This window comes from Esox lucius, chromosome 20, assembly GCF_011004845.1.
Source record: "Esox lucius isolate fEsoLuc1 chromosome 20, fEsoLuc1.pri, whole genome shotgun sequence".
Classification (NCBI taxonomy): Eukaryota; Metazoa; Chordata; class Actinopteri; order Esociformes; family Esocidae; genus Esox; species Esox lucius.
Genome location: NC_047588.1, coordinates 45,078,855 through 45,100,923, shown reverse-complemented (window position 1 = coordinate 45,100,923; position 22,069 = coordinate 45,078,855). Strand labels below are relative to the sequence as shown.

The 22,069-nt window shown below is 44.3% G+C and overlaps 1 protein-coding gene across 2 annotated transcripts; it reads left to right on the top strand.

Moving 5' to 3' along the window:
• The first annotated feature begins 1,361 nt into the window (after nucleotides 1–1,361).
• Nucleotides 1,362–21,164, top strand: spopla (speckle type BTB/POZ protein like a). 2 transcript variants are annotated; one of them, XM_029115762.2, is made up of 12 exons: nucleotides 1,362–1,613; nucleotides 3,008–3,106; nucleotides 4,366–4,499; nucleotides 5,496–5,617; nucleotides 5,796–5,947; nucleotides 7,091–7,218; nucleotides 15,652–15,829; nucleotides 17,555–17,610; nucleotides 17,824–17,946; nucleotides 18,169–18,311; nucleotides 18,400–18,453; nucleotides 19,063–21,164. In XM_029115762.2, exons 3-12 carry the CDS (start codon nucleotides 4,422–4,424, stop codon nucleotides 19,205–19,207), a joined length of 1,179 nt encoding a protein of 392 aa, XP_028971595.1. In that variant the 5' UTR covers nucleotides 1,362–1,613; nucleotides 3,008–3,106; nucleotides 4,366–4,421; the 3' UTR covers nucleotides 19,208–21,164. The 2 variants fall into 2 exon arrangements, with proteins under 2 accessions (XP_028971595.1, XP_028971594.1); XM_029115761.2 differs by having other exon boundaries at nucleotides 3,008–3,167.
• The last annotated feature ends 905 nt before the right edge of the window (nucleotides 21,165–22,069 follow it).

Below are 22,069 nucleotides of genomic sequence, written 5' to 3'. Positions count from 1 at the left end.
CATCGAGACAACATCTTCTTCAGGGAAGGCCTTGCTTATTTCAGCAAGACAATGCCAAACTACATTCTGCATGAATTGTAACAGCATGGCTCTGAGGAAAAAGAGTCTGGTGCAAAAACTGGCCTGCCTGCAGTCCAGACCTGTGCCTCACAGAAAATATTTGGCGCATTATGAAACAAAAAAGGAAACCCTGAGCTGTTGAGCAGCTGAAATCCAAAATCAAGCAAGAATGGGAATACATTTCAAATACAGCAATTGGTCTCAGTTCCCAAATGCTTATTTTTGTTAAAAGGAAAGTTGATGAAACACAGTGATAAACATGCCAATCCCAACTTTTTTGAAACATGTTGCTGGCATCAAATTCAAAATGGGCATGTACTTTTCCAAAAACAATGCAATTTCTCAGTTTCATCATTGGATATTTTGTCTTTGTACTACTTTCCATTAAATATAAAGGTAAATGATTTGCATATCATTGCATTCTGTTTGTATTTTAATTGTATGCAGCATCACAACTTTTTTGGAAACAGGGTTGTAGATGAGATAGATTAGATTAAACTTTATTGTCATTGAACAGTACGAGCAGAGTACAACAAAATGCAGTTAGCATCTAACCAGACGTGCAAATAGAAGAGGGCAGGAAATGTACATGTATTAGGTATAGTGTAAGTTACAAGTGGAATGTATAAATGTGCAATGAGGGCAAAGACAGTGCAAATGGCTATTCGAAATGAGCAATGAATGCAGGGAGAGTGGCTGAAAATGTACAAGTATTAAGTATATGTATGTACAAGTGGGAAATTAATGTGCATTGAGGCAAATGCAAGTACAAATGGCAATTCTGACTGTGCAAAAAAATGCAAGTACAATTGCAATTCTGACTGTGCAAAAAAAATGCAAGTACAATGGCAATTCTAAATGTGCAGTGCAGGCAAATTGAATGTGCAAGGTGGCATGTGCAGAGTTCCTGAGGTAGACACCTGCCTGTAACAAGAAAGCAGTGTCAGTCCAGTAGTTGTAGATGGATTAGTTAAATGCATGCATACATTTTTAATTCATATATACTCTTAAAGATCATATCACATATGCTCACCATGTACTGTATTCTGTATAAATGTTTTTCCACTTTAAGTAGATTTTTGGTATTCTGTCTATATATGTTGTTATGTACCATATTAGCACCATTAGACCAAGGAAAATTCTGGGTAAATCTGCTTCTGATTCTTCTACAAAAGAAGGAGGGTGTTTGGAGGAGGGTGATTTGGGGAAAGTTTGTGAATTTATCAACCACAAACGGAGTCTAAGCATGGGGGAAAAAATAGCACCGAAATCAGCTGGCGAGGAGACCAGGAAGTTTGTAATTTACAGCTACCGCGCAGGCGTTGTCTGTGGGGAGAAGCTGCTAACTGATCTGCCTCCACTACACAAGGCTCCAACTAGCTAGCAAAGTAGCCTAGCATGCTAAAGTCTGAAAAACGTATATAAATCTTAGCTACGTAGCAGAGTCAGGGAATGTTTACAACGCAGTTTCTGTTATTTAGCGAAATACTTGATGGTGAAATGAACGGCTGAGATAAGCTTCGTTGCATTTAGTGGAAGCATGGAAATAAAAGGTTCGTAGTGAAAGTCTTATTTTTTCAAATTCCCCTAGCATTTTGAGCTAGGTAATGGTAGCTAACGTTAGCTAGCTGGTTTGTTTTCTGCATGTTGTTGGACGACAATTTATTTCTAAAACAATACCAGCAATGAGGACTTGTTGCCAGATAACTAGCTAATTACCACTAATTATGTGTTTTAACTCGTACTGTACAAATATACATTGTACAGTACGATGTCAGTTGGAAATACCAGTTTTTAATCTTAGTGAAGGGCCTTTGTTCCGAAGCGGCAATGTAAGCTGTTTGATATTGACCAATTAACAGTGATTTTGGCTGCCGACGCTAGCTAGCATAGCTACTATAGCTAACTTGGCTAGCCAGGCCTGCAAAGATAGCATTTAAGTGAATGTTACACTTTCCACTTACAAGTTAGTCATGAGTTCTGACAGCATAGTGTTGTTAGTTATTTAGCTTACTAGTCAACATGCTTCGTTGGAAACAACGTTAGTTATTCATAATTTGCAAGTTCGAAGTTATTTTCACTGTAAGGACAACTTAGTAAGAGGTTAGCTAGCTAAGCCTGCCAACAAGCTAGACGAGTCGGCTATTTACAACTACACTTGTTACCAGTTCAGCCATATCAACACTTAAATGTTTCTGTTTCTTACTGTCTATTTACTGACGAAGTGTCTAATTATTTAAAAACTACGCGTTACAGTAGTTGGTTAACTTCAAAACAATGAGTCTGCTAGTAACAGTTTAGCCGGCTAGCCAGCTAACAAAAACAACCTCATCACTGACTGAGAATGAGCCAAATCAAGGATGACACATCTTCTGGACGCATTTTGTCAGATTAATCGTTGGATGGCCACAAAATATCTCCTTAAATCACCATCATCTGTGATTTACAAGAATTACACATCCGACTAGTTAGCTGAATAGGTACTTTCCTCGATTAGTTAGCTAACCCACGACGGTTGACATTATCCAAGTTTGCCTAAAATATATAGCCTTAACTGTTTACACTCACGTTCCATGGAATAACACCCGTCAAACTATTGAATAGGCTAATTATGATAATCCAGGTAAAAATTTATCATTTTTAGAGCTAATTTACAGGAGCTAGATAACTTTAAGAAAATCACAGACTAGGCCTGTAATCATTTGACTGTAAGTCACACATTTTTCAAAGAGATGTGCTTAACATACATGGTATTATTTTTCTTGTTCTGATTTTATCTCTGTTGGGTAATATGTACGTTTTGTTTTATTTGTAGCTATATACAGTTCATTGCTAGTACCTGAAACACTTCAGTTCAGGTCCAGACAACAAAGGGTTTTGTTTCAAAATTATTGTTGATTTGGTCCCAACAAGTGCCTGAGTATTGGGTGATCTGTTCTATCCTCAGAGTGGGACCTCCAGATTGGACCATGAAGCTGTCAGTGATAACCTAGGTTCTGGAGAAACCTCATCCATTCCTATTCATTTGATCACCCCCTCCTGAGAGGTGCGTACATGGGATTCCCATCAATAGCATGAAATATAAGCCTTCTTGTCAACGTCTGCTGGTGAGTACAAGCCAGACAGGTCTGCTTTCTTACCAACTTATTTTAGATAAATGGCAGTTTCTTACCCAGTTCATCATTTTATATGTCACTATCCGTATCTAATTAATAATACTCTGTTTTTGTAGTATGCCATTATTCAGAATTTATTTCCAGGCGGATGAGAAGGAAACTTTGAAAAATTGTCAGATGGCAATTACGTGTCAAGGCAACTTAATTAATTAGTTTTGTCCTCCAGACATGTCCAGGCTGGTAGACGGGGCACTAAATAAAACTAGCTAGTTGTTCAGGAGTCTGTGAAGATGTATGTCCTGAAGTGAGCACTTGTGCACTATTTCCTGCAAATCTAAAAGCACCTGATTGCTGTATATGTGAGCTACAGGGTGTTTCCACCATATTTAGCAGTATCCTGTCATAACATAGTGAAGGCTGGACATATGGCTGCAGTAACCCGTCATAACACAGTGAAGGCTAGACATATGGCTGCAGTAATCTGTCATAACATAGTGAAGGCTAGACGTATGGCTGCAGTAATCTGTCATAACATAGTGAAGGCTAGACATATGGCTGCAGTAACCCGTCATAACACAGTGAAGGCTAGACGTATGGCTGCAGTAACCTGTCATAACATAGTGAATGCTAGACGTATGGCTGCAGTAACCTGTCATAACATAGTGAATGCTAGACGTATGGCTGCAGTAACCTGTCATAACATAGTGAAGGCTAGACGTATGGCTGTGGTAACCTGTCATAACATAGTGAAGGCTAGACGTATGGCTGCAGTAACCTGTCATAACACAGTGAAGGCTAGACGTATGGCTGCAGTAACCTGTCATAACACAGTGAAGGCTAGACGTATAGCTGCAGTACATTAACATTTTATAACATGGTAAAGGTTTGGAATAACATGTCATAAGAGTAAAACATGCTGGTCTTGGTTTTACTGTTGTTGGAGACTTTTCTTTGTTGGTGAATATACCTGATTCTGATTTCCCAGTTCTATCTCCCTCCTTCCATCTACATCTCTCACCCACTCCCTACATTTAACTTCTTTCCCTCCTTAAACCCTGTTCCTTCACCTTTAACATAGCTTCAGGAGACTGATGTGACCTCTCAGAGGAACATTGACATTGTAATCAGATGGGTGAATGGAGTGTTGATGGCCCAGCCACAGTCTAACTACTGCCCTGCTCTCCTGTAGGAAAGGTTAAGTGGTCAAGTTAAGGGGTATCAGCACTGCTGAGGGGGAAGCTGGCGATGTCACGGGTTCCCACCCCTCCTCCACCTGGGGAGATGTCTGCTGGACCTGTGGCGGAGAGCTGGTGTTACACACAGGTGTGTGTGTGTACCCACTATCATCTTTTCATTGGCATGACAGTAATCTGGGTTAGATTAGGTCACTAGCTCTATCACCACTGATGGTTTGTGCCTCGTTTCCACAGGTACCAAACACTGGTGTTTTACCCCAAAGTCCAGACTATGTTCTGTTTCCATTGACACGGGCCAGTGCCAGTAGGCCTGCTCTCACTTGGTGTCCCGAACTTTAGAATTTAGGGCGCAGTTTGCGGGTTGACGCGTTACGTGCTCTGAAAATGCTGCATGTTGTGCTATTCGTATAGCGATGTGTATCATTATGAGAAGCCTAAGACTAAACAAATGGTTTTCATCCAATGTAACATACAGATCCCTGATAAAATAAAGAAAATAAAGCAACAGTACCGGGAAGCAAACACTCACAACGGAAAGAGTTGCAAGGATCGAAGTTGGAACGATAGCATTGACTCAATAGAAAAACATAGCGCTGAGAACCTATAACAATACAGAATTACCCCAAATCCTTCTGTTAATGGTAGATAGTTTTGACAAAATACATATTATGCTAAATAATGAATACACTGGCATACAGTTGCAGTGTCACCAGTGTAGGTGGAGAAGGTGCCAGTTGCAGGAGTTTTAGGAAGAAATTAGTTTTATTACTCAAGTTCAAACACTGTATTATAAACAAACTGAGCATGGTGTTATTTTTATTTTATTTTTACTACCAGACATATTTTCCTTAATTTTTCATAACCAGAAAAACAAATTGCGTTGATAGTTTACTCCTCCATCCCCACCTGAACCCCTCCTTAAGTCCTTGGTACCAAATGTATAGTGGAAACAGGAAAGTCTCTAGAGCCACATTAGCATAAATCACCAGTGAAGTCCTGGTACCGGGGTAAAGCACCAGTGGACATGCATCATTGGTACGTGTTGGATTTTTGCTTCTCAATGGCAGTGTGACTTTTAAAATGGATATAGTATAACCATTTTTATTCTTTACATTTGTTGCAGGTAAAAGTTGTGAAGTTTTCCTACATGTGGACCATCAACAACTTCAGTTTCTGCAGGGAGGAGATGGGGGAGGTGTTAAAGAGTTCAACATTCTCCTCAGGGCCTAATGACAAGATGAAATGGTAAGTTAATTATTCCTCTCACTATTTACTGTATCAACCCAATCCTCAATAAATTATCACTGATTTAAATCAGGAGAGATTAACGTCTTGGTGAATGACTACTTGTGTGGTAGTCCAGCTTCAGTTCTGTCTCGTTGTAACTGAAGTTATATTTCTGTGTTTCCTGTTTCCTGCCCAGGTGTCTGAGAGTAAACCCCAAAGGCCTGGATGATGAGAGTAAAGATTATCTGTCATTGTATTTACTTCTTGTTAGTTGTCCAAAAAGTGAAGTCAGAGCGAAGTTCAAGTTTTCCTTATTGAACGCTAAAAGAGAAGAGACTAAAGCTATGGGTAAGTTTCCAAGCCAGATCCTCCACAACTTCTATTGCTAATAAAATAATTATTCTGATTGTCCATAACTACTTCTCATATTAACTCCCAATTTAGATATTTCTATTGTATGAACATGAAGATATAGACAGTTGTTTGTTTTCATCCTCTCCCTTGAGAAACTGTTCCCTCTCCCTTGAGAAACTGTTCCCTCTCCCTTGAGAAACTGTTCCCTCTCCCTTGAGAAACTGCCCCCCCCCCTTGAGAAACTGTTCCCCCCCCTCTCCCTTGAGAAACTGTTCCCTCTCCCTTGAGAAACTGTTCCCCCCCCTCTCCCTTGAGAAACTGTTCCCCCCCCTCCCTTCAGAGACTGCCCCCCCCCCTCCCTTCAGAGACTGCCCCCCCCCCCTCCCTTCAGAGACTGTCCCCTCCCTTCAGAGACTGTCCCCCCCCCCCTCCCTTCAGAGACTGTCCCCCCCCCTCCCTTCAGAGACTGTCCCCCCCCCCTCCCTTCAGAGACTGTCCCCCCCCCTCCCTTCAGAGACTGTCCCCCCCCCTCCCTTCAGAGACTGTCCCCCCCCCTCCCTTCAGAGACTGCCCCCCCCCCCCTTCAGAGACTGCCCCCCCCCCCCTTCAGAGACTGCCCCCTCCCTCCCTTCAGAGACTGTCCCCTCCCTCCCTTCAGAGACTGTCCCCTCCCTCCCTTCAGAGACTGTCCCCTCCCTCCCTTCAGAGACTGTCCCCTCCCTTCAGAGACTGTCCCCCCCCCTTCAGAGACTGTCCCCCCCCCCTTCAGAGACTGTCCCCCCCTTCAGAGACTGTCCCCCCCCCTTCAGAGACTGTCCCCCCCCCTTCAGAGACTGTCCCCCCCCCCCTCCCTTCAGAGACTGCCCCCCCCCCCCCCTCCCTTCAGAGACTGCCCCCCCCCTCCCTTCAGAGAGCGCCCCCTCCTCCCTTCAGAGACTGCCCCCCCTTCTCCCTTCAGAGACTGCCCCCCCTTCTCCCTTCAGAAACAGCCCCCCCTTCTCCCTTCAGAAACTGTTCCCCCCCCTCTCCCTTCAGAAACTGTTCACCCCCCCCCCTTCAGAAACTGCCCCCCCTCCCTTCAGATACTGCCCCCCCTCCCTTCAGAAACTAAGTGTTTCTCCCCCCCTCTCCATGCAGAAAGCCAAAGAGCCTATAGGTTTGTCCAGGGGAAGGACTGGGGCTTCAAAAAGTTTATTAGAAGAGATTTCCTGCTTGATGAAGCCAATGGACTACTTCCTGATGACAAGCTCACTCTGTTTTGTGAGGTACATTAGTCTACATTAACTCACTATCATTGTAACCACACTTGCACAGTCACACTAGCTCACTCTGTTCTGTGAGGTACATTGGTAATTAATTTCAATGTTTTATACAGATGGAGAAATGCATGTATTCCTTTACAGTCTGAGCACTAGCCCACAGACTTTTACAGAGCACCTTCGTCTTTGAAACTATTTTGCCCCAGTTAAAGATCAAAAAGTGCAACATTTCAGTTAATTGCTCAAGACAAACATATGCGCTGTGATGCTGTTACCTCTCGTTTCTATGATGATGATTCCACCCAGCTTCAGCCAGCCTACAGGATAGTGTCTTCACAGGCTTCCATTATGCTGGTCAAGTCATGAAGCAGCTTTAACACTAGGACTGCCAAATGCCATCCATCCATCTTCTTCCGCTTATCCGGGGCCGGGTCGCGGGGGCAGCAGTCTAAGCAGGGATGCCCAGACTTCCCTCTCCCCAGACACTTCCTCTAGCTCTTCCGGGGGGACACCGAGGCGTTCCCAGGCCAGCCGGGAGACATAGTCCCTCCAGCGTGTCCTAGGTCTTCCCCGGGGTCTCCTCCCGGTGGGACGGGACCGGAACACCTTCCCAGGAAGGCGTTCCGGAGGCATCCGAAAAAGATGCCCAAGCCACCTCAGCTGACCCCTCTCGATGTGGAGGAGCAGCGGCTCTACTCTGAGCTCCTCCCGGGTGACCGAGCTTCTCACCCTATCTCTAAGGGATCGCCCAGCCACCCTGCGGAGAAAACTCATTTCGGCCGCTTGTATCCGGGATCTTGTCCTTTCGGTCATGACCCAAAGCTCATGACCATAGGTGAGAGTAGGAACGTAGATTGACTGGTAAATCGAGAGCTTCGCCTTGCGGCTCAGCTCTTTCTTCACCACGACAGACCGATACATCGACTGCATTACTGCAGAAGCTGCACCGATCCGTCTGTCAATCTCCCGTTCCATCCTTCCCTCACTCACTCGTGAACAAGACCCCTAGATACTTAAACTCCTCCACTTGAGGCAGGCACTCTCCACCAACCTGAAGTGGGCAAGCCACCCTTTTCCGACTGAGGACCATGGCCTCGGATTTGGAGGTACTGATTTTCATCCCCACCGCTTCACACTCGGCTGCAAACCGTCCCAGTGCATGCTGAAGGTCCTGGTTAGAAGGGGCCAACACGACAACATCATCTGCAAAGAGCAGAGACGAAATCGTGTGGTCCCCAAACCTGACACCCTCCGGCCCCTGGCTGCGCCTAGAAATTCTGTCCATAAAAATTACAAACAGAACCGGTGACAAAGGGCAGCCCTGCCGGAGTCCAACATGCACTGGGAACAAGTCTGACTTACTGCCGGCAATGCGGACCAAGCTCCTGCTTCGGTTGTATAGGGACCTGACAGCCCTTAGCAAAGGACCCAGGACCCCATATTCCCCAAGCACCCTCCACAAGATGCCGCGAGGGACACAGTCGAATGCCTTCTCCAAATCCACAAAACACATGTGGATTGGTTGGGCAAACTCCCATGAACCCTCCAACACCCCGTAGAGGGTATAGAGCAGGTCCAGTGTTCCACGGCCCGGACGAAAACCACACTGTTCCTCCTGAATCCGAGGTTCTACTATCGGCCGTATTCTCCTCTCCAGAACCCTGGCATAGACTTTCCCGGGGAGGCTGAGAAGTGTGATCCCCCTATAGTTGGAACACACCCTCCGGTCCCCCTTCTTAAAAAGAGGGACCACCACCCCGGTCTGCCATCCCAGAGGCACTGTCCCCGACCGCCACGCGATGTTGCACAGGCGTGTCAACCAAGACAGCCCCACAACATCCAGAGACTTGAGGTACTCAGGGCGGATCTCATCCACCCCCGGTGCCTTGCCACCGAGGAGTTTCTTGACCACCTCTGTGACTTCAGCCCGGGTGATGGACGAGTCCACCTCTGAGCCCTCATCCTCTGCTTCCTCAATGGAAGACATGTCAGCGGGATTGAGGAGATCCTCGAAGTACTCCTTCCACCGCCCGACGACATCCTCAGTTGAGGTCAACAGCTGCCCACCTCTACTGTAAACAGCGTTGGTAGGGCACTGTTTCCCTCTCCTGAGGCGCCGGATGGTTTGCCAGAATCTCTTCGAGGCCAGCCGATAGTCCTTCTCCATGGCCTCACCGAACTCCTCCCAGGCCCGATTTTTTTTTTGCCTCCACAACCACCCGGGCTGCAGCCCGCTTGCCTGTCGGTACCCGTCAGCTGCCTCAGGAGTCCCACAAGCCAACCAGGCCTGATAGGACTCCTTCTTCAGCTTGACGGCATCCCTTACTTCCGGTGTCCACCACCGGGTTCGGGGATTGCCGCCTCGACAGGCACCGGAGACCTTACGGCCACAGCTCCGAGCGGCCGCTTCGACAATGGCGGTGGAGAACATGGTCCACTCGGACTCAATATCTCCAACCTCCCTCGGGATCCAGTCGAAGCTCTGTCGGAGGTGGGAGTTAAAGATCTCTCTGACAGGAGACTCGGCCAGACGTTCCCAGCAGACCCTTACAGTACGCTTGGGCCTGCCGAGTCTGTCCAGCTTCCTCCCCCGCCATCGGATCCAACTCACCACCAGGTGGTGATCAGTTGACAGCTCCGCCCCTCTCTTCACCCGAGTGTCCAAGACATACGGCCGCAGGTCAGATGAGACGACAACAAAGTCGATCATCGACCTGCGGCCTAGGGTGTCCTGGTGCCACGTGCACTGATGGACACCCTTATGCTTGAACATGGTGTTCGTTATGGACAAACTGTGACTAGCACAGAAGTCCAATAACTGAACACCACTCGGGTTCAGATCAGGGGGGCCGTTCCTCCCAATCACGCCCCTCCAGGTGTCACTGTCGTTGCCCACGTGGGCGTTGAAGTCCCCCAGTAGAACAATAGAGTCCCCAGTCGGAGCACTTTCCAGCACCCCTCCCAGAGACTCCAAGAAGGTCGGGTACTCTGCACTGCCGTTCGGCCCGTAGGCACAAACAACAGTGAGACCTATCCCCGACCCGTAGCCGCAGGGAAACGACCCTCTCGTTCACCGGGGTAAACTCCAACACATGGCGGCAGAGCTGGGGAGCTATGAGCAAACCCACACCAGCCCGCCGCCTCTCACCATGGGCAACTCCAGAGTGGTGAAGAGTCCATCCTCTCTCAAGGAGTGTGGTTCCAGAGCCCAAGCCGTGCGTAGAGGTGATCCCGACTACCTCTAATCGGAACCTCTCAACCTCACGCACTAACTCAGGCTCCTTCCCCGCCAGCGAGGTGACATTCCACGTCCCTAGAGCCAGTTTCCGTGTCCAGAGATCGGGGACTGCCAAATGCCTACGGGAATTGGCATTTGTGTTTAGAATTTAAATTAAACTGTCATTTTGAAAGCTACACCCTCCTTCCATTACTTTTCCTAAATAGGTGTATATTACATTGTTCTGTTGGTGGAATTCTAAACTCAAACAGAAAACTATTTAGAAACCATTTATCAATGTTTTTTTAATAAATATTTTTTGTTTTTTTTATGCCCTCTTTTCCATCCTAATCCACCACAACAGCCCACGACACTTAACCAAATGATACCCAGGCACTAATCACCCCTCACTGAATGCATGACGTCACTGGATGAATGTGTGATACTCCCAGATGAATGATTGTCTTGGTTGAATTTGAATGAACATACAAATACAAGATTTATATGACCATTCAACAATTTAATTTGGCTGTTATTTAAACATATTACAAACGATATAGGCTAATTCATCAAATGTAAATCTAAATATTTAAAGAAACGAAATACCAGACATTCTGGCCAACTACCAATTCAACAAAGGTAGTACACGTTACTGTTTATCTTGGGAGAGAATGAGAAAGGCTGTGTACACGATTTTCTATCATCTCTTTGAATTTTCTGTTTGTTTTACAGATGATTAAGATTCTACATATGTGTTAGGCTAAATAATTATTCACAAAACGAAATACCAATTATCACATTATCAATTCAGCAAATGTATTACACTTTACTGTTTTTCATCAATACAATCGACAATTTACTTTTCTATATTTACATTTAGGCTACTGAGGGTAGAAATTGTATATAATCTGAACTCTGAGCAAGTCAGACACAACTCAGAAAATGTACAACATTTAGTTCACAATGGCAACCATTCGACACATTTGGCAAATTTTAGATGAGATGGAGTCAGATGAAGGATCAGAAATAGATCCCGTAATCTATGTCTCGAATTTCGGGTCTTCATCTGATTCTGATAATGAGCCGCCATCTTCAATGCCTGAGCCTCCTCGCAAAAAAACTAAAAGAAACAAACCAACAGGGACCACAAATGCCACTGCCACTCATTACTGTAAGTCATCCTTTAATCATCCTTTTACTCTGCTGATCGAATATTTTTTTTTGTATGTCTCGATGTGGTAAGCAAGGAGACCAGGCGCAGGATGAACGGTGAAACAAGGGTTTACCAAGCTGATAAGTGTAATACAGTCAATGAAGGCTGAAAAGGCTAGAACTGATACAAAAGAACAAGGGCACTAGGTGAGAAAAACTACGAACACACGGACAACTAGCAGACTATACTCCACAAAGACCCTGACAAACACAAGGGCAGTTATAGGCTGTAGTGGTGAGGAACAGCTGTGTGTAAGGATGAGAAGTCTGGGGTGATGTGTTGAGGAACAGCTGTGTAAGGATGGGAAGTCTGGGGTGATGTATTGAGGAACAGCTGTGTAAGGATGGGAAGTCTGGGGTGATGTGTTGAGGAACAGCTGTGTGTAAGGATGGGAAGTCTGGGGTGATGTGTTGAGGAACAGCTGTGTAAGGATGGGAAGTCTGGGGTGATGTGTTGAGGAACAGCTCTGTGTAAGGATGGGAAGTCTGGGGTGATGTGTTGAGGAACAGCTGTATAAGGATGGGAAGTCTGGGGTGATGTGTTGAGGAACAGCTGTGTGTAAGGATGGGAAGTCTGGGGTGATGTGTTGAGGAACAGCTGTATAAGGATGGGAAGTCTGGGGTGATGTGTTGAGGAACAGCTGTGTGTAAGGATGGGAAGTCTGGGGTGATGTGTTGAGGAACAGCTGTGTGTAAGGATGGGAAGTCGGGGGTGATGTGTTGAGGAACAGCTGTGTGTAAGGATGGGAAGTCTGGGGTGATGTGTTGAGGAACAGGTGTTTGTAATATTGGAGAGTTCTGTGAATGCGAATATCCTTTGATTGTCGCAAAATGGTCGATAATGTCTCTTATTTTACCTTGTAAATCATCAAAATGAAAACTAAATTCAAATGGATTTGTTTTGAATAATTGAGGGGTTATCATTTTAATTTTGTATGTTTGTAGGGCCTAATAAATTAATGAAAATACTTTAGCCTGTTTCCTTAGATATAATCATTCTATATATTCTTTTTTTTTTCTTTTCCATATGGTAAGACCTTCAATACAAAAACATTATTGTATTTTTCATTAACCATTTAAAAAAATTCTGTAATAGATTTTTTGGACTATTCTATATAGTTTGACACAGACACAGTAGATGAACTGATGCTCTGGCTGGAAGGTGATGCTGCGGAGGAGAATGCTTATGCTAATAGGGCCTATTCATATGCTAATGACGTAAAACAGCGTTCGGCTCTGGCAGATACTGTTGGTCTGAAAGGCCCGGCCTATTGTTGTGTTCTATCAAAGCCTGTTTTACATTAGCTGATAACCAGCCTTAAACCTATTGCATATGTGATTCTTTCTTACTAACACTAATGATTGGTTTTAATGATCAGTTTTAAAACAAGTAATTGATTAGAATTGACATTGGAATGTCTCAAACAATCTTTTGTCCATTGAATATGTAAATAACCTAATGCTGCTAAAAAAAACAATAGCAGTGTTACTTGTCAGCAAAGTCATACATTTTCAGGAAAATTGGCAATTTCATAAACAAATTACATTTAAATTGTATCTGGAATATTCTCTATTTATTAGGTGTTTCAGGAAAATTTATGAATTAATACGGTTACAATTGGCTGTTTAAATTTCATTCAAATGTGCTTTATTTTCCTGTTGTAGTCTAATGATGAACGCCTCAACAAAGGACATTACCAGAAGAAACTGATGAAACTTTAACATATAGTCATTAAAAGTAATTATCCAAAGTTCTAAGAAGGCACTCCAGGCATTATGTAATGTTGTGGTTGATAATGTGTAAGACTCTGGCTGAGTGCGGTACATTACTGTGATGTAATCATAGGACTTAGACAGTGTTCGGGGGTAATGCGTTATAGTAGACAAGTCAGACTTTTTAAAGGTAACAAGTAACGTAATGTGTTAGTTATTTTAGTCCCTTACTAGTTAGTTTTTCAAGTAAAACAACACGTTACTCAATTTCTTAATTTCCATCAGTGCAACCTATGTAGCTTTACGTAGCATTACTTTTCTCTAGTAGGAAGTGGCAACAAAGGAGGCAAAGATGGCAGCACCAGCTCTCCCAGGTCATGATACACCTACCGAAGCCACTCACCCAGGTCCCATTCATTTCAAAACAATATGTAGCTTTGACTAGCGATATATGCAGCGGAAGGCTCAGCTCGGGTGAGCTTCACGATTCTGGCTTGGGAAGCAGTTAACTTTTTCGACTAGATCGTCATTACACTCGCAATTACCAATCACCACAGTTATGTTTTTCTGGGATGTCTTGCCTGTTAGACAACCACAGTTTGATCGGAAATCATCCTCTGTTGGACAACCAAAGTTAATCCTAAATCATCCTCCGTTATCTCCAGGCAAACTAATGTTTTATCTGAATGAACACACAGCTGCCCTTTAGGAAATCACCAGGGTACACTTTCATTCCGTTAATAAACATTATGTAGCCAACACTGTATTTGTATATGGGAGGTGTTAATAGTGGTTTAATAGTGATTGTTTTAATAAGCAGAGAAACATTTTCTTTTGCCAAATGTAGTTTATAGTAAATTAACATCTAAATACATGTTGTGTTTCTAAACTACATTTTTCAGAATCATTTCAAAACAGATTTAGTAATTATTCGCCTCCAAATAAAGTCCTGAAACATTGATGGATTATGTGCTGTATTGCAATGAGCCTTATGTTTTCTTGTTTGAGAAGGTGTGTTTATCAGTGTACAATACTACAGCTGTTATTTAGTTCTTCGTTCTTCACTGCAATGGATCTAACCAGTATTTAAGTCTGTACTTATAGGCCTGGCCTGAAAATGTGGAGGCCCTTGCAATACAAAATCATTTCTAGATTTTTAAGAGATTCTTGATTAATGAACTAAATGCAAATATTGTTTCTAATTGATGTATGATAATGGGATTGGTCATTCTTGCTCTATAATGATTGAGGTTATTATATGCTGGTGACTGACACTGCCTGACTATGTAACCCATTAAAAGTGACCAACACATGAATATAGAATCAAAGGACTTACTCTTAAAGTAACTTAGTAACATAAAATCTTACTTTCTACAGCGAGTAACTAAGTAATGTAACTAGCTACTTTATGTAATTAATTTTAAATGTACCATGACCGAGCACCTGCCCAAGAGGAACAATGGTTTCACAATCATGTTTTTACTGCTTATAACATCATTGTAAGACTGAACAATTAATCTTATGATAGAAATTGTAGTATTGACATACGCACTATCCAAATCACCAACGTCAGCAGTGTTTGGCTACAACAAAATGAGACACACGTCATGGGTGCTGATGGGACATATAATCTCAAGCAAGTATGTAAATCAACTGTCAGTGATTTAAATCCTAAGAATGCAAAATGGAAAGTATAGTATTGCCATTGTCTGTGTGCAGTAACACTTATTTTCCTAAACTAACATGATGCTGCTATAACAACTCTGACAGAACATCGCTGACTGCTGCAGGCTCGAAATTCTAATAACCCACTTGGCTACTTTAGCTGTCTGAATACATATTGGATTATAACAGTCATTGGCTTCACTCATCACATTGAGTTGCCTGCTACTGTCTTCATTGTCTACAGTTTAAGTGTTTTAGTCATGTAGCAGACTCCTTTATTGAGAGAAATTTAATACACAATGTGACTCATGATAACTAGCGGTGGTCTTCACTGGCGATGACGCCAAACACTATGTCTAACAACTTCACTCGTGAACATCATGCATGCAATATACGAGCAGCCTTATACGTGATGTTTGTCACATTATTGAAGTATTTTGTTGAGATCATGCTGCCCTACATCTATGGACATTAATTATGTTTTACTACTGATAACATCTATGGACATTAATTATATTTTACTGCTGATAACATCTATGGACTAATGATATTTTACTACTTATAACATCTGTGGTCTTGAATTATGTTTTACTACAGATCATTTATTGATTTGTCCATGTGTGTCATCCTAGGTGAGTGTTGTACAGGACTCTGTAAACATATCAGGCCAGTCCAATATGAACATGTTGAAGGTTCCAGAGTGCCAGCTGTCAGATGACTTGGGGAACCTCTGGGAGTGTTCTCGATTCACTGACTGTTCCCTGTATGTGGGCGGGCAGGAGTTCAAGGCACACAAATCTATTCTGGCAGGTGAGAAGCAGACATCCACCCTCCCTTCACCCTACTGCCCATCTCTGTCCAAAACACCTGGGTTCACTCATGTACATCAGAAATCCACCCTCCCTTCACCCTACTGCCCATCTCTGTCCAAAACACCTGGGGTTCACTCATGTACATCAGACATCCACCCTCCCTTCACCCTACTGCCCATCTCTGTCCAAAACATCTGGGTTCACTCATGTACATCAGACATCCACCCTCCATTTACCCTACTGCCCATCTCTGTCCAAAACACCTGGGTTCACTCATGTACATCAGACATCCACCCTCCCTTCACCCTACTGCCCATCTCTGTCCAAACACCTGGGTTCACTCATGTACATCAGACATCCACCCTCCCTTCACCCTACTGCCCATCTCTGTCCAAAACACCTGGGTTCACTCATGTACATCAGACATCCACCCTCCCTTCACCCTACTGCCCATCTCTGTCCAAAACACCTGGGTTCACTCATGTACATCAGACATCCACCCTCCCTTCACCCTACTGCCCATCTCTGTCCAAACACCTGGGTTCACTCATGTACATCAGACATCCACCCTCCCTTCACCCTACTGCCCATCTCTGTCCAAAACACCTGGGTTCACTCTTGTACATTTGGCAAAAACAACATGTTTTCCAGGTGAAATACATTATTCCAATTACTTTTCAATTTTGACACAGAATTTGTGCTTTCTCAACTTTCCAATAAATCTGGTGGTTAGTTTAGAAAAACTCTACTCTTACTATTTAAATGAACCTGCCTGAATAACTTCCGAATAATTCATCCAGTCAGATCCCATCAAGCATGTTTAGGCTCAAGTGTTGCAGTTTTAATGACAGTAGCCAAATTGCTATGTGTTTTACATTATCTGTATCTGCTAGTTGCAGATCTCAGTAGTTACTGTAGCTTTTAAACATACTGTACCCATGTAAGCAGTATATCAGTTCCCCAAGACACTGTTTGTTTAGCAGGAAGAAAGGCACCAGTTAATATAATGAGCTTATTTGCCATCTTGGTCCTGCCATGTAAGACCAAGTAATAGCGTCATGTGAGATCACTTCCAAAATACATCCATGATGACAAGGCATTGTGTTGTGTATTGTAAAGTTAGCCAGCTGTACCCACTACCCAGTCAGTCTACCGAGATGATGTTTAGAAAACCTCACAAAGGTTGGGGAGGGACTAGCCAAAGCCAGAAGTACCATCTCCACAGAGTTAAAAAAAAGAAATTCAGATCTTGCTCGCCCTTCAATCCACAGTAACGTACTGGGTGGTTTGTTTGAGGTGGAAAAAACCTGACTCACTGCTTTAGACCAGGCAGTAGTGATAGACAGGTTCCTGTACTCCCTGACTCACTGCTTTAGACCAGGCAGTAGTGATAGACAGGTTCCTGTACTCCCTGACTCACTGCTTTAGACCAGGCAGTAGTGATAGACAGGTTCCTGTACTCCCTAACTCACTGCTTTAGACCAGGCAGTAGTGATAGACAGGTTCCTGTACTCCCTGACTCACTGCTTTAGACCAGGCAGTAGTGATAGACAGGTTCCTGTACTCCCTGACTCACTGCTTTAGACTAGGCAGTAGTCATGACAGCTAATTAACCATTAGTGTTTAACCGTAGACCCTAACAAGATGTGAATTGATCTTTTAAACAATTTATTTTTTGCCCTATGTGACCCTTTAACCAATATTCTGTTTCCACTTTGGACAGCGAGATCCCCCGTCTTTAACGCCATGTTTGAACATGAGATGGAAGAAAGTAAAAAGGTGGGTCTAATAGAAAGAGGTTCTCCTGGTCACCCGGCTTCTTGACAAGCTTGGCTGATTTGTGGTAATAGGCTGCGTGTCTGTAAAACACTTTAGCAACTTCTGATGGGTTTGTTTCTAATGGATTCATTTTATAAATACACTTGGGACCTGTGGAGCATGTTCTGCCTAACTCTTCATAGTAGACAATGTGGTTTATTGTCTCCTCTCCAGAACCGTGTGGACATCAGTGATGTGGACCCAGATGTGTTTAAGGAGATGATGGGTTTCATCTACACAGGAAAAGCCCCCAACCTGGAGAAGATGGCTGACAATCTGCTTGCTGCTGCCGACAAAGTAAGGCTGGCATTACACATGTTACTCTCACTAATGTGTGACGGCCCTCTTCCTGTGTAACGGCCCTCTTCCTGTGTAACGGCCCTCTTCCTGTGTAACGGCCCTCTTCCTGTGTAACGGCCCTCTTCCTGTGTAACGGCCCTCTTCCTGTATAACGGCCCTCTTCCTGTGTAACGGCCCTCTTCCTGTGTAACGGCCCTCTTCCTCTGCTCTTCTGTCCAGTACGCATTGGAGCGTTTAAAGGTGATGTGTGAAGAGGCTCTGTGCAACAGCCTCTCAGTGGAGAATGTGGCTGATACTCTCATCCTGGCTGACTTGCACAGCGCGGAGCAGCTCAAAGCACAAGCCATAGATTTTATCAACAGGCAAGTATCTGTCGAAATTCCCTGTGATGAATCCCTGCTGCCAACCGTGTCAGCATCCTCTCAACGCTGCTGTGTTTATCTCCTACAGGTGCAGCGTCCTCCGACAGCTGGGCTGTAAAGATGGGAAAAACTGGAATAGCAAGTATGTAATTAGCTGATATATGTGACACCAGATTAATAACAACCTCTTATCTCTCCCAAAGAGATGCATTACAATTCAGTGTTTTAGCCAAAGAGCCAAATAGGGGGAGAGAGGGAGGGAGGGGGGAGAGAGACAGAGCAAGGCTGAGGGGTGGTGGGGGTAGAGAGCAAGGGGGGGCCATTGTCGGAAAGCGCTGGTCCGGTTTGGGCTGTCCAGTGGTTCCATATCTCGGATCATGTTATTAATCGACTATCAGGATAAAACTTTGGGAATGGAACCACTTCAGAATAATAAATGGAAAAGCAGTTTTGTTGTGTATGATGGAACAGTTTTAGAATATTAAATGTAAAACCACTTTCATTGTGTGATGTAGTGCTACTGTTGTAGAAGACACCTTGAACAGCTCACTATCGATCACTATAACTATTTACTTTAGCTCAGTATTACTGGGAATCGGCTGAAGTTCACTAGTTTAGTCATTTGAACAGAATAAGACAATAATAAGAATGGGGCTTTTGATGAATCATTGCAGCCTTTTTTTATCTAGATCCAGTCTTTTTTTTGTCTCCAGTCTGCTGTGTGTTAATTTCCTGTGTGTGGTTGTTTCAGTCATGCCACGGACATCATGGAAACAGCCGGCTGGAAGTCAATGATCCAGTCCCATCCACACTTAGTGGCCGAGGCCTTCCGGGCCCTGGCATCGGCACAGTGCCCACCCTTTGGCTTGCCACGCAAACGCCTAAAACAGTCATGACTGGTGCAGCCCACCCATCCAGACTCTAGGAGCTGAGAGCCGAGGCCACATGGACACAGACACAAAGAACAATGAAGAAGAGTGCCCCCCCCCCTTCCTCTCTCACATGGACACAGACACATGAAGAGGAGTGAACCCCCCCCATCCTCTCCCATCATAGAAACCACCTGACCGGACCCCCCCCATCCTCTCCCATCATAGAAACCACCTGACCGGACCCCCCCATCCTCTCCCATCATAGAAACCACCTGACCGGACCCCCCCATCCTCTCCCATCATAGAAACCACCTGACCGGACCCCCCCATCCTCTCCCATCATAGAAATCATCTGACCGGACCCCCCCATCCTCTCCCATCATAGAAACCACCTGACCGGACCCCCCCCATCCTCTCCCATCATAGAAACCACCTGACCGGACCCCCCCCCATCCTCTCCTGTCATAGAAACCACCTGACCGGACCCCCCCCATCCTCTCCCGTCATAGAAACCACCTGACCGGACACCCCCATCCTCTCCGGTCATAGAAACCACCTGACCGGACCCCCCCTTCCTCTCCCTCCATAGAAATCATCTGACTGGACCCCCCCATCCTCTGCCTTCGTAAAAACCAAGCATACTTTGTGTTCCCTCCCATAGAAACCAACAGAATGAGCCAGGCTGTGTGAACAAGGCTGGGAGGCTAACTGCTTAACGACTGAAGAAACGTTTGGTTTGGTCCTCAAGTTTTGTTTGCTATTTTTCTGTCATTTCAAATGGCCTTACTCTATCTGCCATTGCTCTGGAGCTGTTGTAGTCTGTTCCTTCTATTCGACTGTGCCTGCCTTGCCCCCCCCAGAAGGCGCGGCCTCGCCCCGTAAAAGGAGCGGTTGCGCCCCCCAGAAGGCGCGGCCTCGCCCATGCAGACCGGGCTGCTTCCAGATTGCACTAGTTCCCGTCATGTAGTCATTTTGATATGGAATTCTATAGGGAAGTGTTAAGGGTTTGATTCATGGGAAATATTATATATTTGTAATGTTTAGCCCATTTTATGACTAGACATTAAAGCGTGAACACTTTCAGTGCAAGGTCAATTATTTACACTTTTTAAAAGAAGAGTATGCCCCATATTGATGGCACCATTTCTATGTAAATGACAGTTGAAGCATCTTCAGAAGACGGGCTGTTCTGTGTTCTGGCGTTAAGAGACCCAGGCTTGGTGCTGTTACTACACTCTCTGCCCCTGAACTAGTACAACTATTGGACCAATAGGAAAGTCTCTTTCTCCAGTCTCCCATTGGATGAACACTTATGCAAAGAGCAACCTATAGATTCAAGTTCCAGAGATTTAGCTTCCCATATTACTACCCACTTGCAAATATTTATATTCAATATATTGTGGTTAACAAAAGAGAAATGGAACGACTAATGCATGGTCCTGTATTGTTGAGAAGTGTCCAGGTTCACATTTGTCATTAACAATTTGTATTCTTCTTTCTGCAATTATCTAAAAGTATCTGTAAAGGATTTAAATGAATTGAGTCCAGTCCAGGTGCGGTCTTGGAGCTGTATAGGATGCTGAGCATCAATGTCTGTCCCCTTGGTGTTATAAGGGTCAGAGGTCAGTCCAGCTTCACATTCTGACCATTTAGGACTTCAGCTGTTTCTGTTAATCAATTGAACAAATAATGGTGAATCTTGCAGTGATGAATCGTGTCTGAATGAGAAGCTGATCTGAGCCTTGTCCTGATGTGTTGTATGGATGGGTCACATGATGGTCTGATTGGTTGTTGAGTGTGTCATAGATGCAGTCACGTGCTGTGACAAATAAATGCCTATTTGGAGGATTTTGTAAATTACTGAAAGCGACATCGTTTTTACATGGAATTACTCAGTCATTCTGTGTTCTGTGGCGATGTTGAAAAAAGATTGTTGTCTGCAAGAATGCCTGCATTAACCATTAAAGATGTTTTACAGCAGTTTAAACTTTATTTACACTACCTTCATTCATTCAACACATGATCTGGCATTAATATAATTTGTTATTCCTTAAATCCTTGTAATGCTCACAATCTGACAGACGTTTCATAATTTTGATCATGTAGGATTCATCAAAGAAGGCATATGCTGTACAAATGGCAATACTAAATGTGCCGTTAAGGAAAATAGAGGAGGGCAGAAAATGTATGTTACTAGTGGGATAAATAGTTGTGTGGGTACAAAGGGCAATTCTAAATGTCATTCATAATGTGCAATCGAGGCAAGTTGAAGGACTAAAGTAGCATGTGTAGAGAGCAGCGATGAAGTCCTGAGGTAGACATGTAAATGTAACAACTGAAAAATGCAAGTATGATGGCAATTCTAAATGTGCAAAGCAGGCAAGTTGAAGGTGCAAAGTGGCATGTGCAGCTGAAATGCAGGGATAACAGTGGTGAGGTTCCTGAGGTAGACACATACCTGTAACAACTGAAGACTTCCTTATCGGACAGGAGGGGGCTCAGCATGCAGCCTTGTGGAACACCATTGTTCAGGATCAGGGTGGAGGGGATGAGGTTGTTTAACCTGACAGACTGGGGTCTGTTTGTTAGGAAGTCCAAAGTCCAGTTACAGAGAGAGGGGCTGATCCCCCAGGGCATCGTGTTTATTGACCAGCCCAGAGGGGAATGACCATGTTGAATGCTGAGCTAAAGTCTATGAATAGAATTCTCACTGTGGTCTTGCTTTTGTCCAGGTGAGTCAGGGCAGAGTGTAACGCTGTGGAGAGAGTCCTCTGTAGACCTGTTCAACTGTTAGGCAAACTGGTGGGGATCCAGAGTTGGGGGGAGGCAGGACTTAAGGTGTACCAGAACTAGTCTTTTGAAGCACTTTGATTGTGGGGGTGAGTG

Bases quoted from the DNA above. Each gene is read 5' to 3' on its own strand.
- spopla (XM_029115762.2), top strand. From the start codon at position 4,422: ATGTCACGGGTTCCCACCCCTCCTCCACCTGGGGAGATGTCTGCTGGA. The intron at 5,618-5,795 runs GTAAGTTAATTA...TTTCCTGCCCAG, and splicing joins CCTAATGACAAGATGAAATG to GTGTCTGAGAGTAAACCCCA. The intron at 17,611-17,823 runs GTGGGTCTAATA...TCTCCTCTCCAG, and splicing joins AGATGGAAGAAAGTAAAAAG to AACCGTGTGGACATCAGTGA.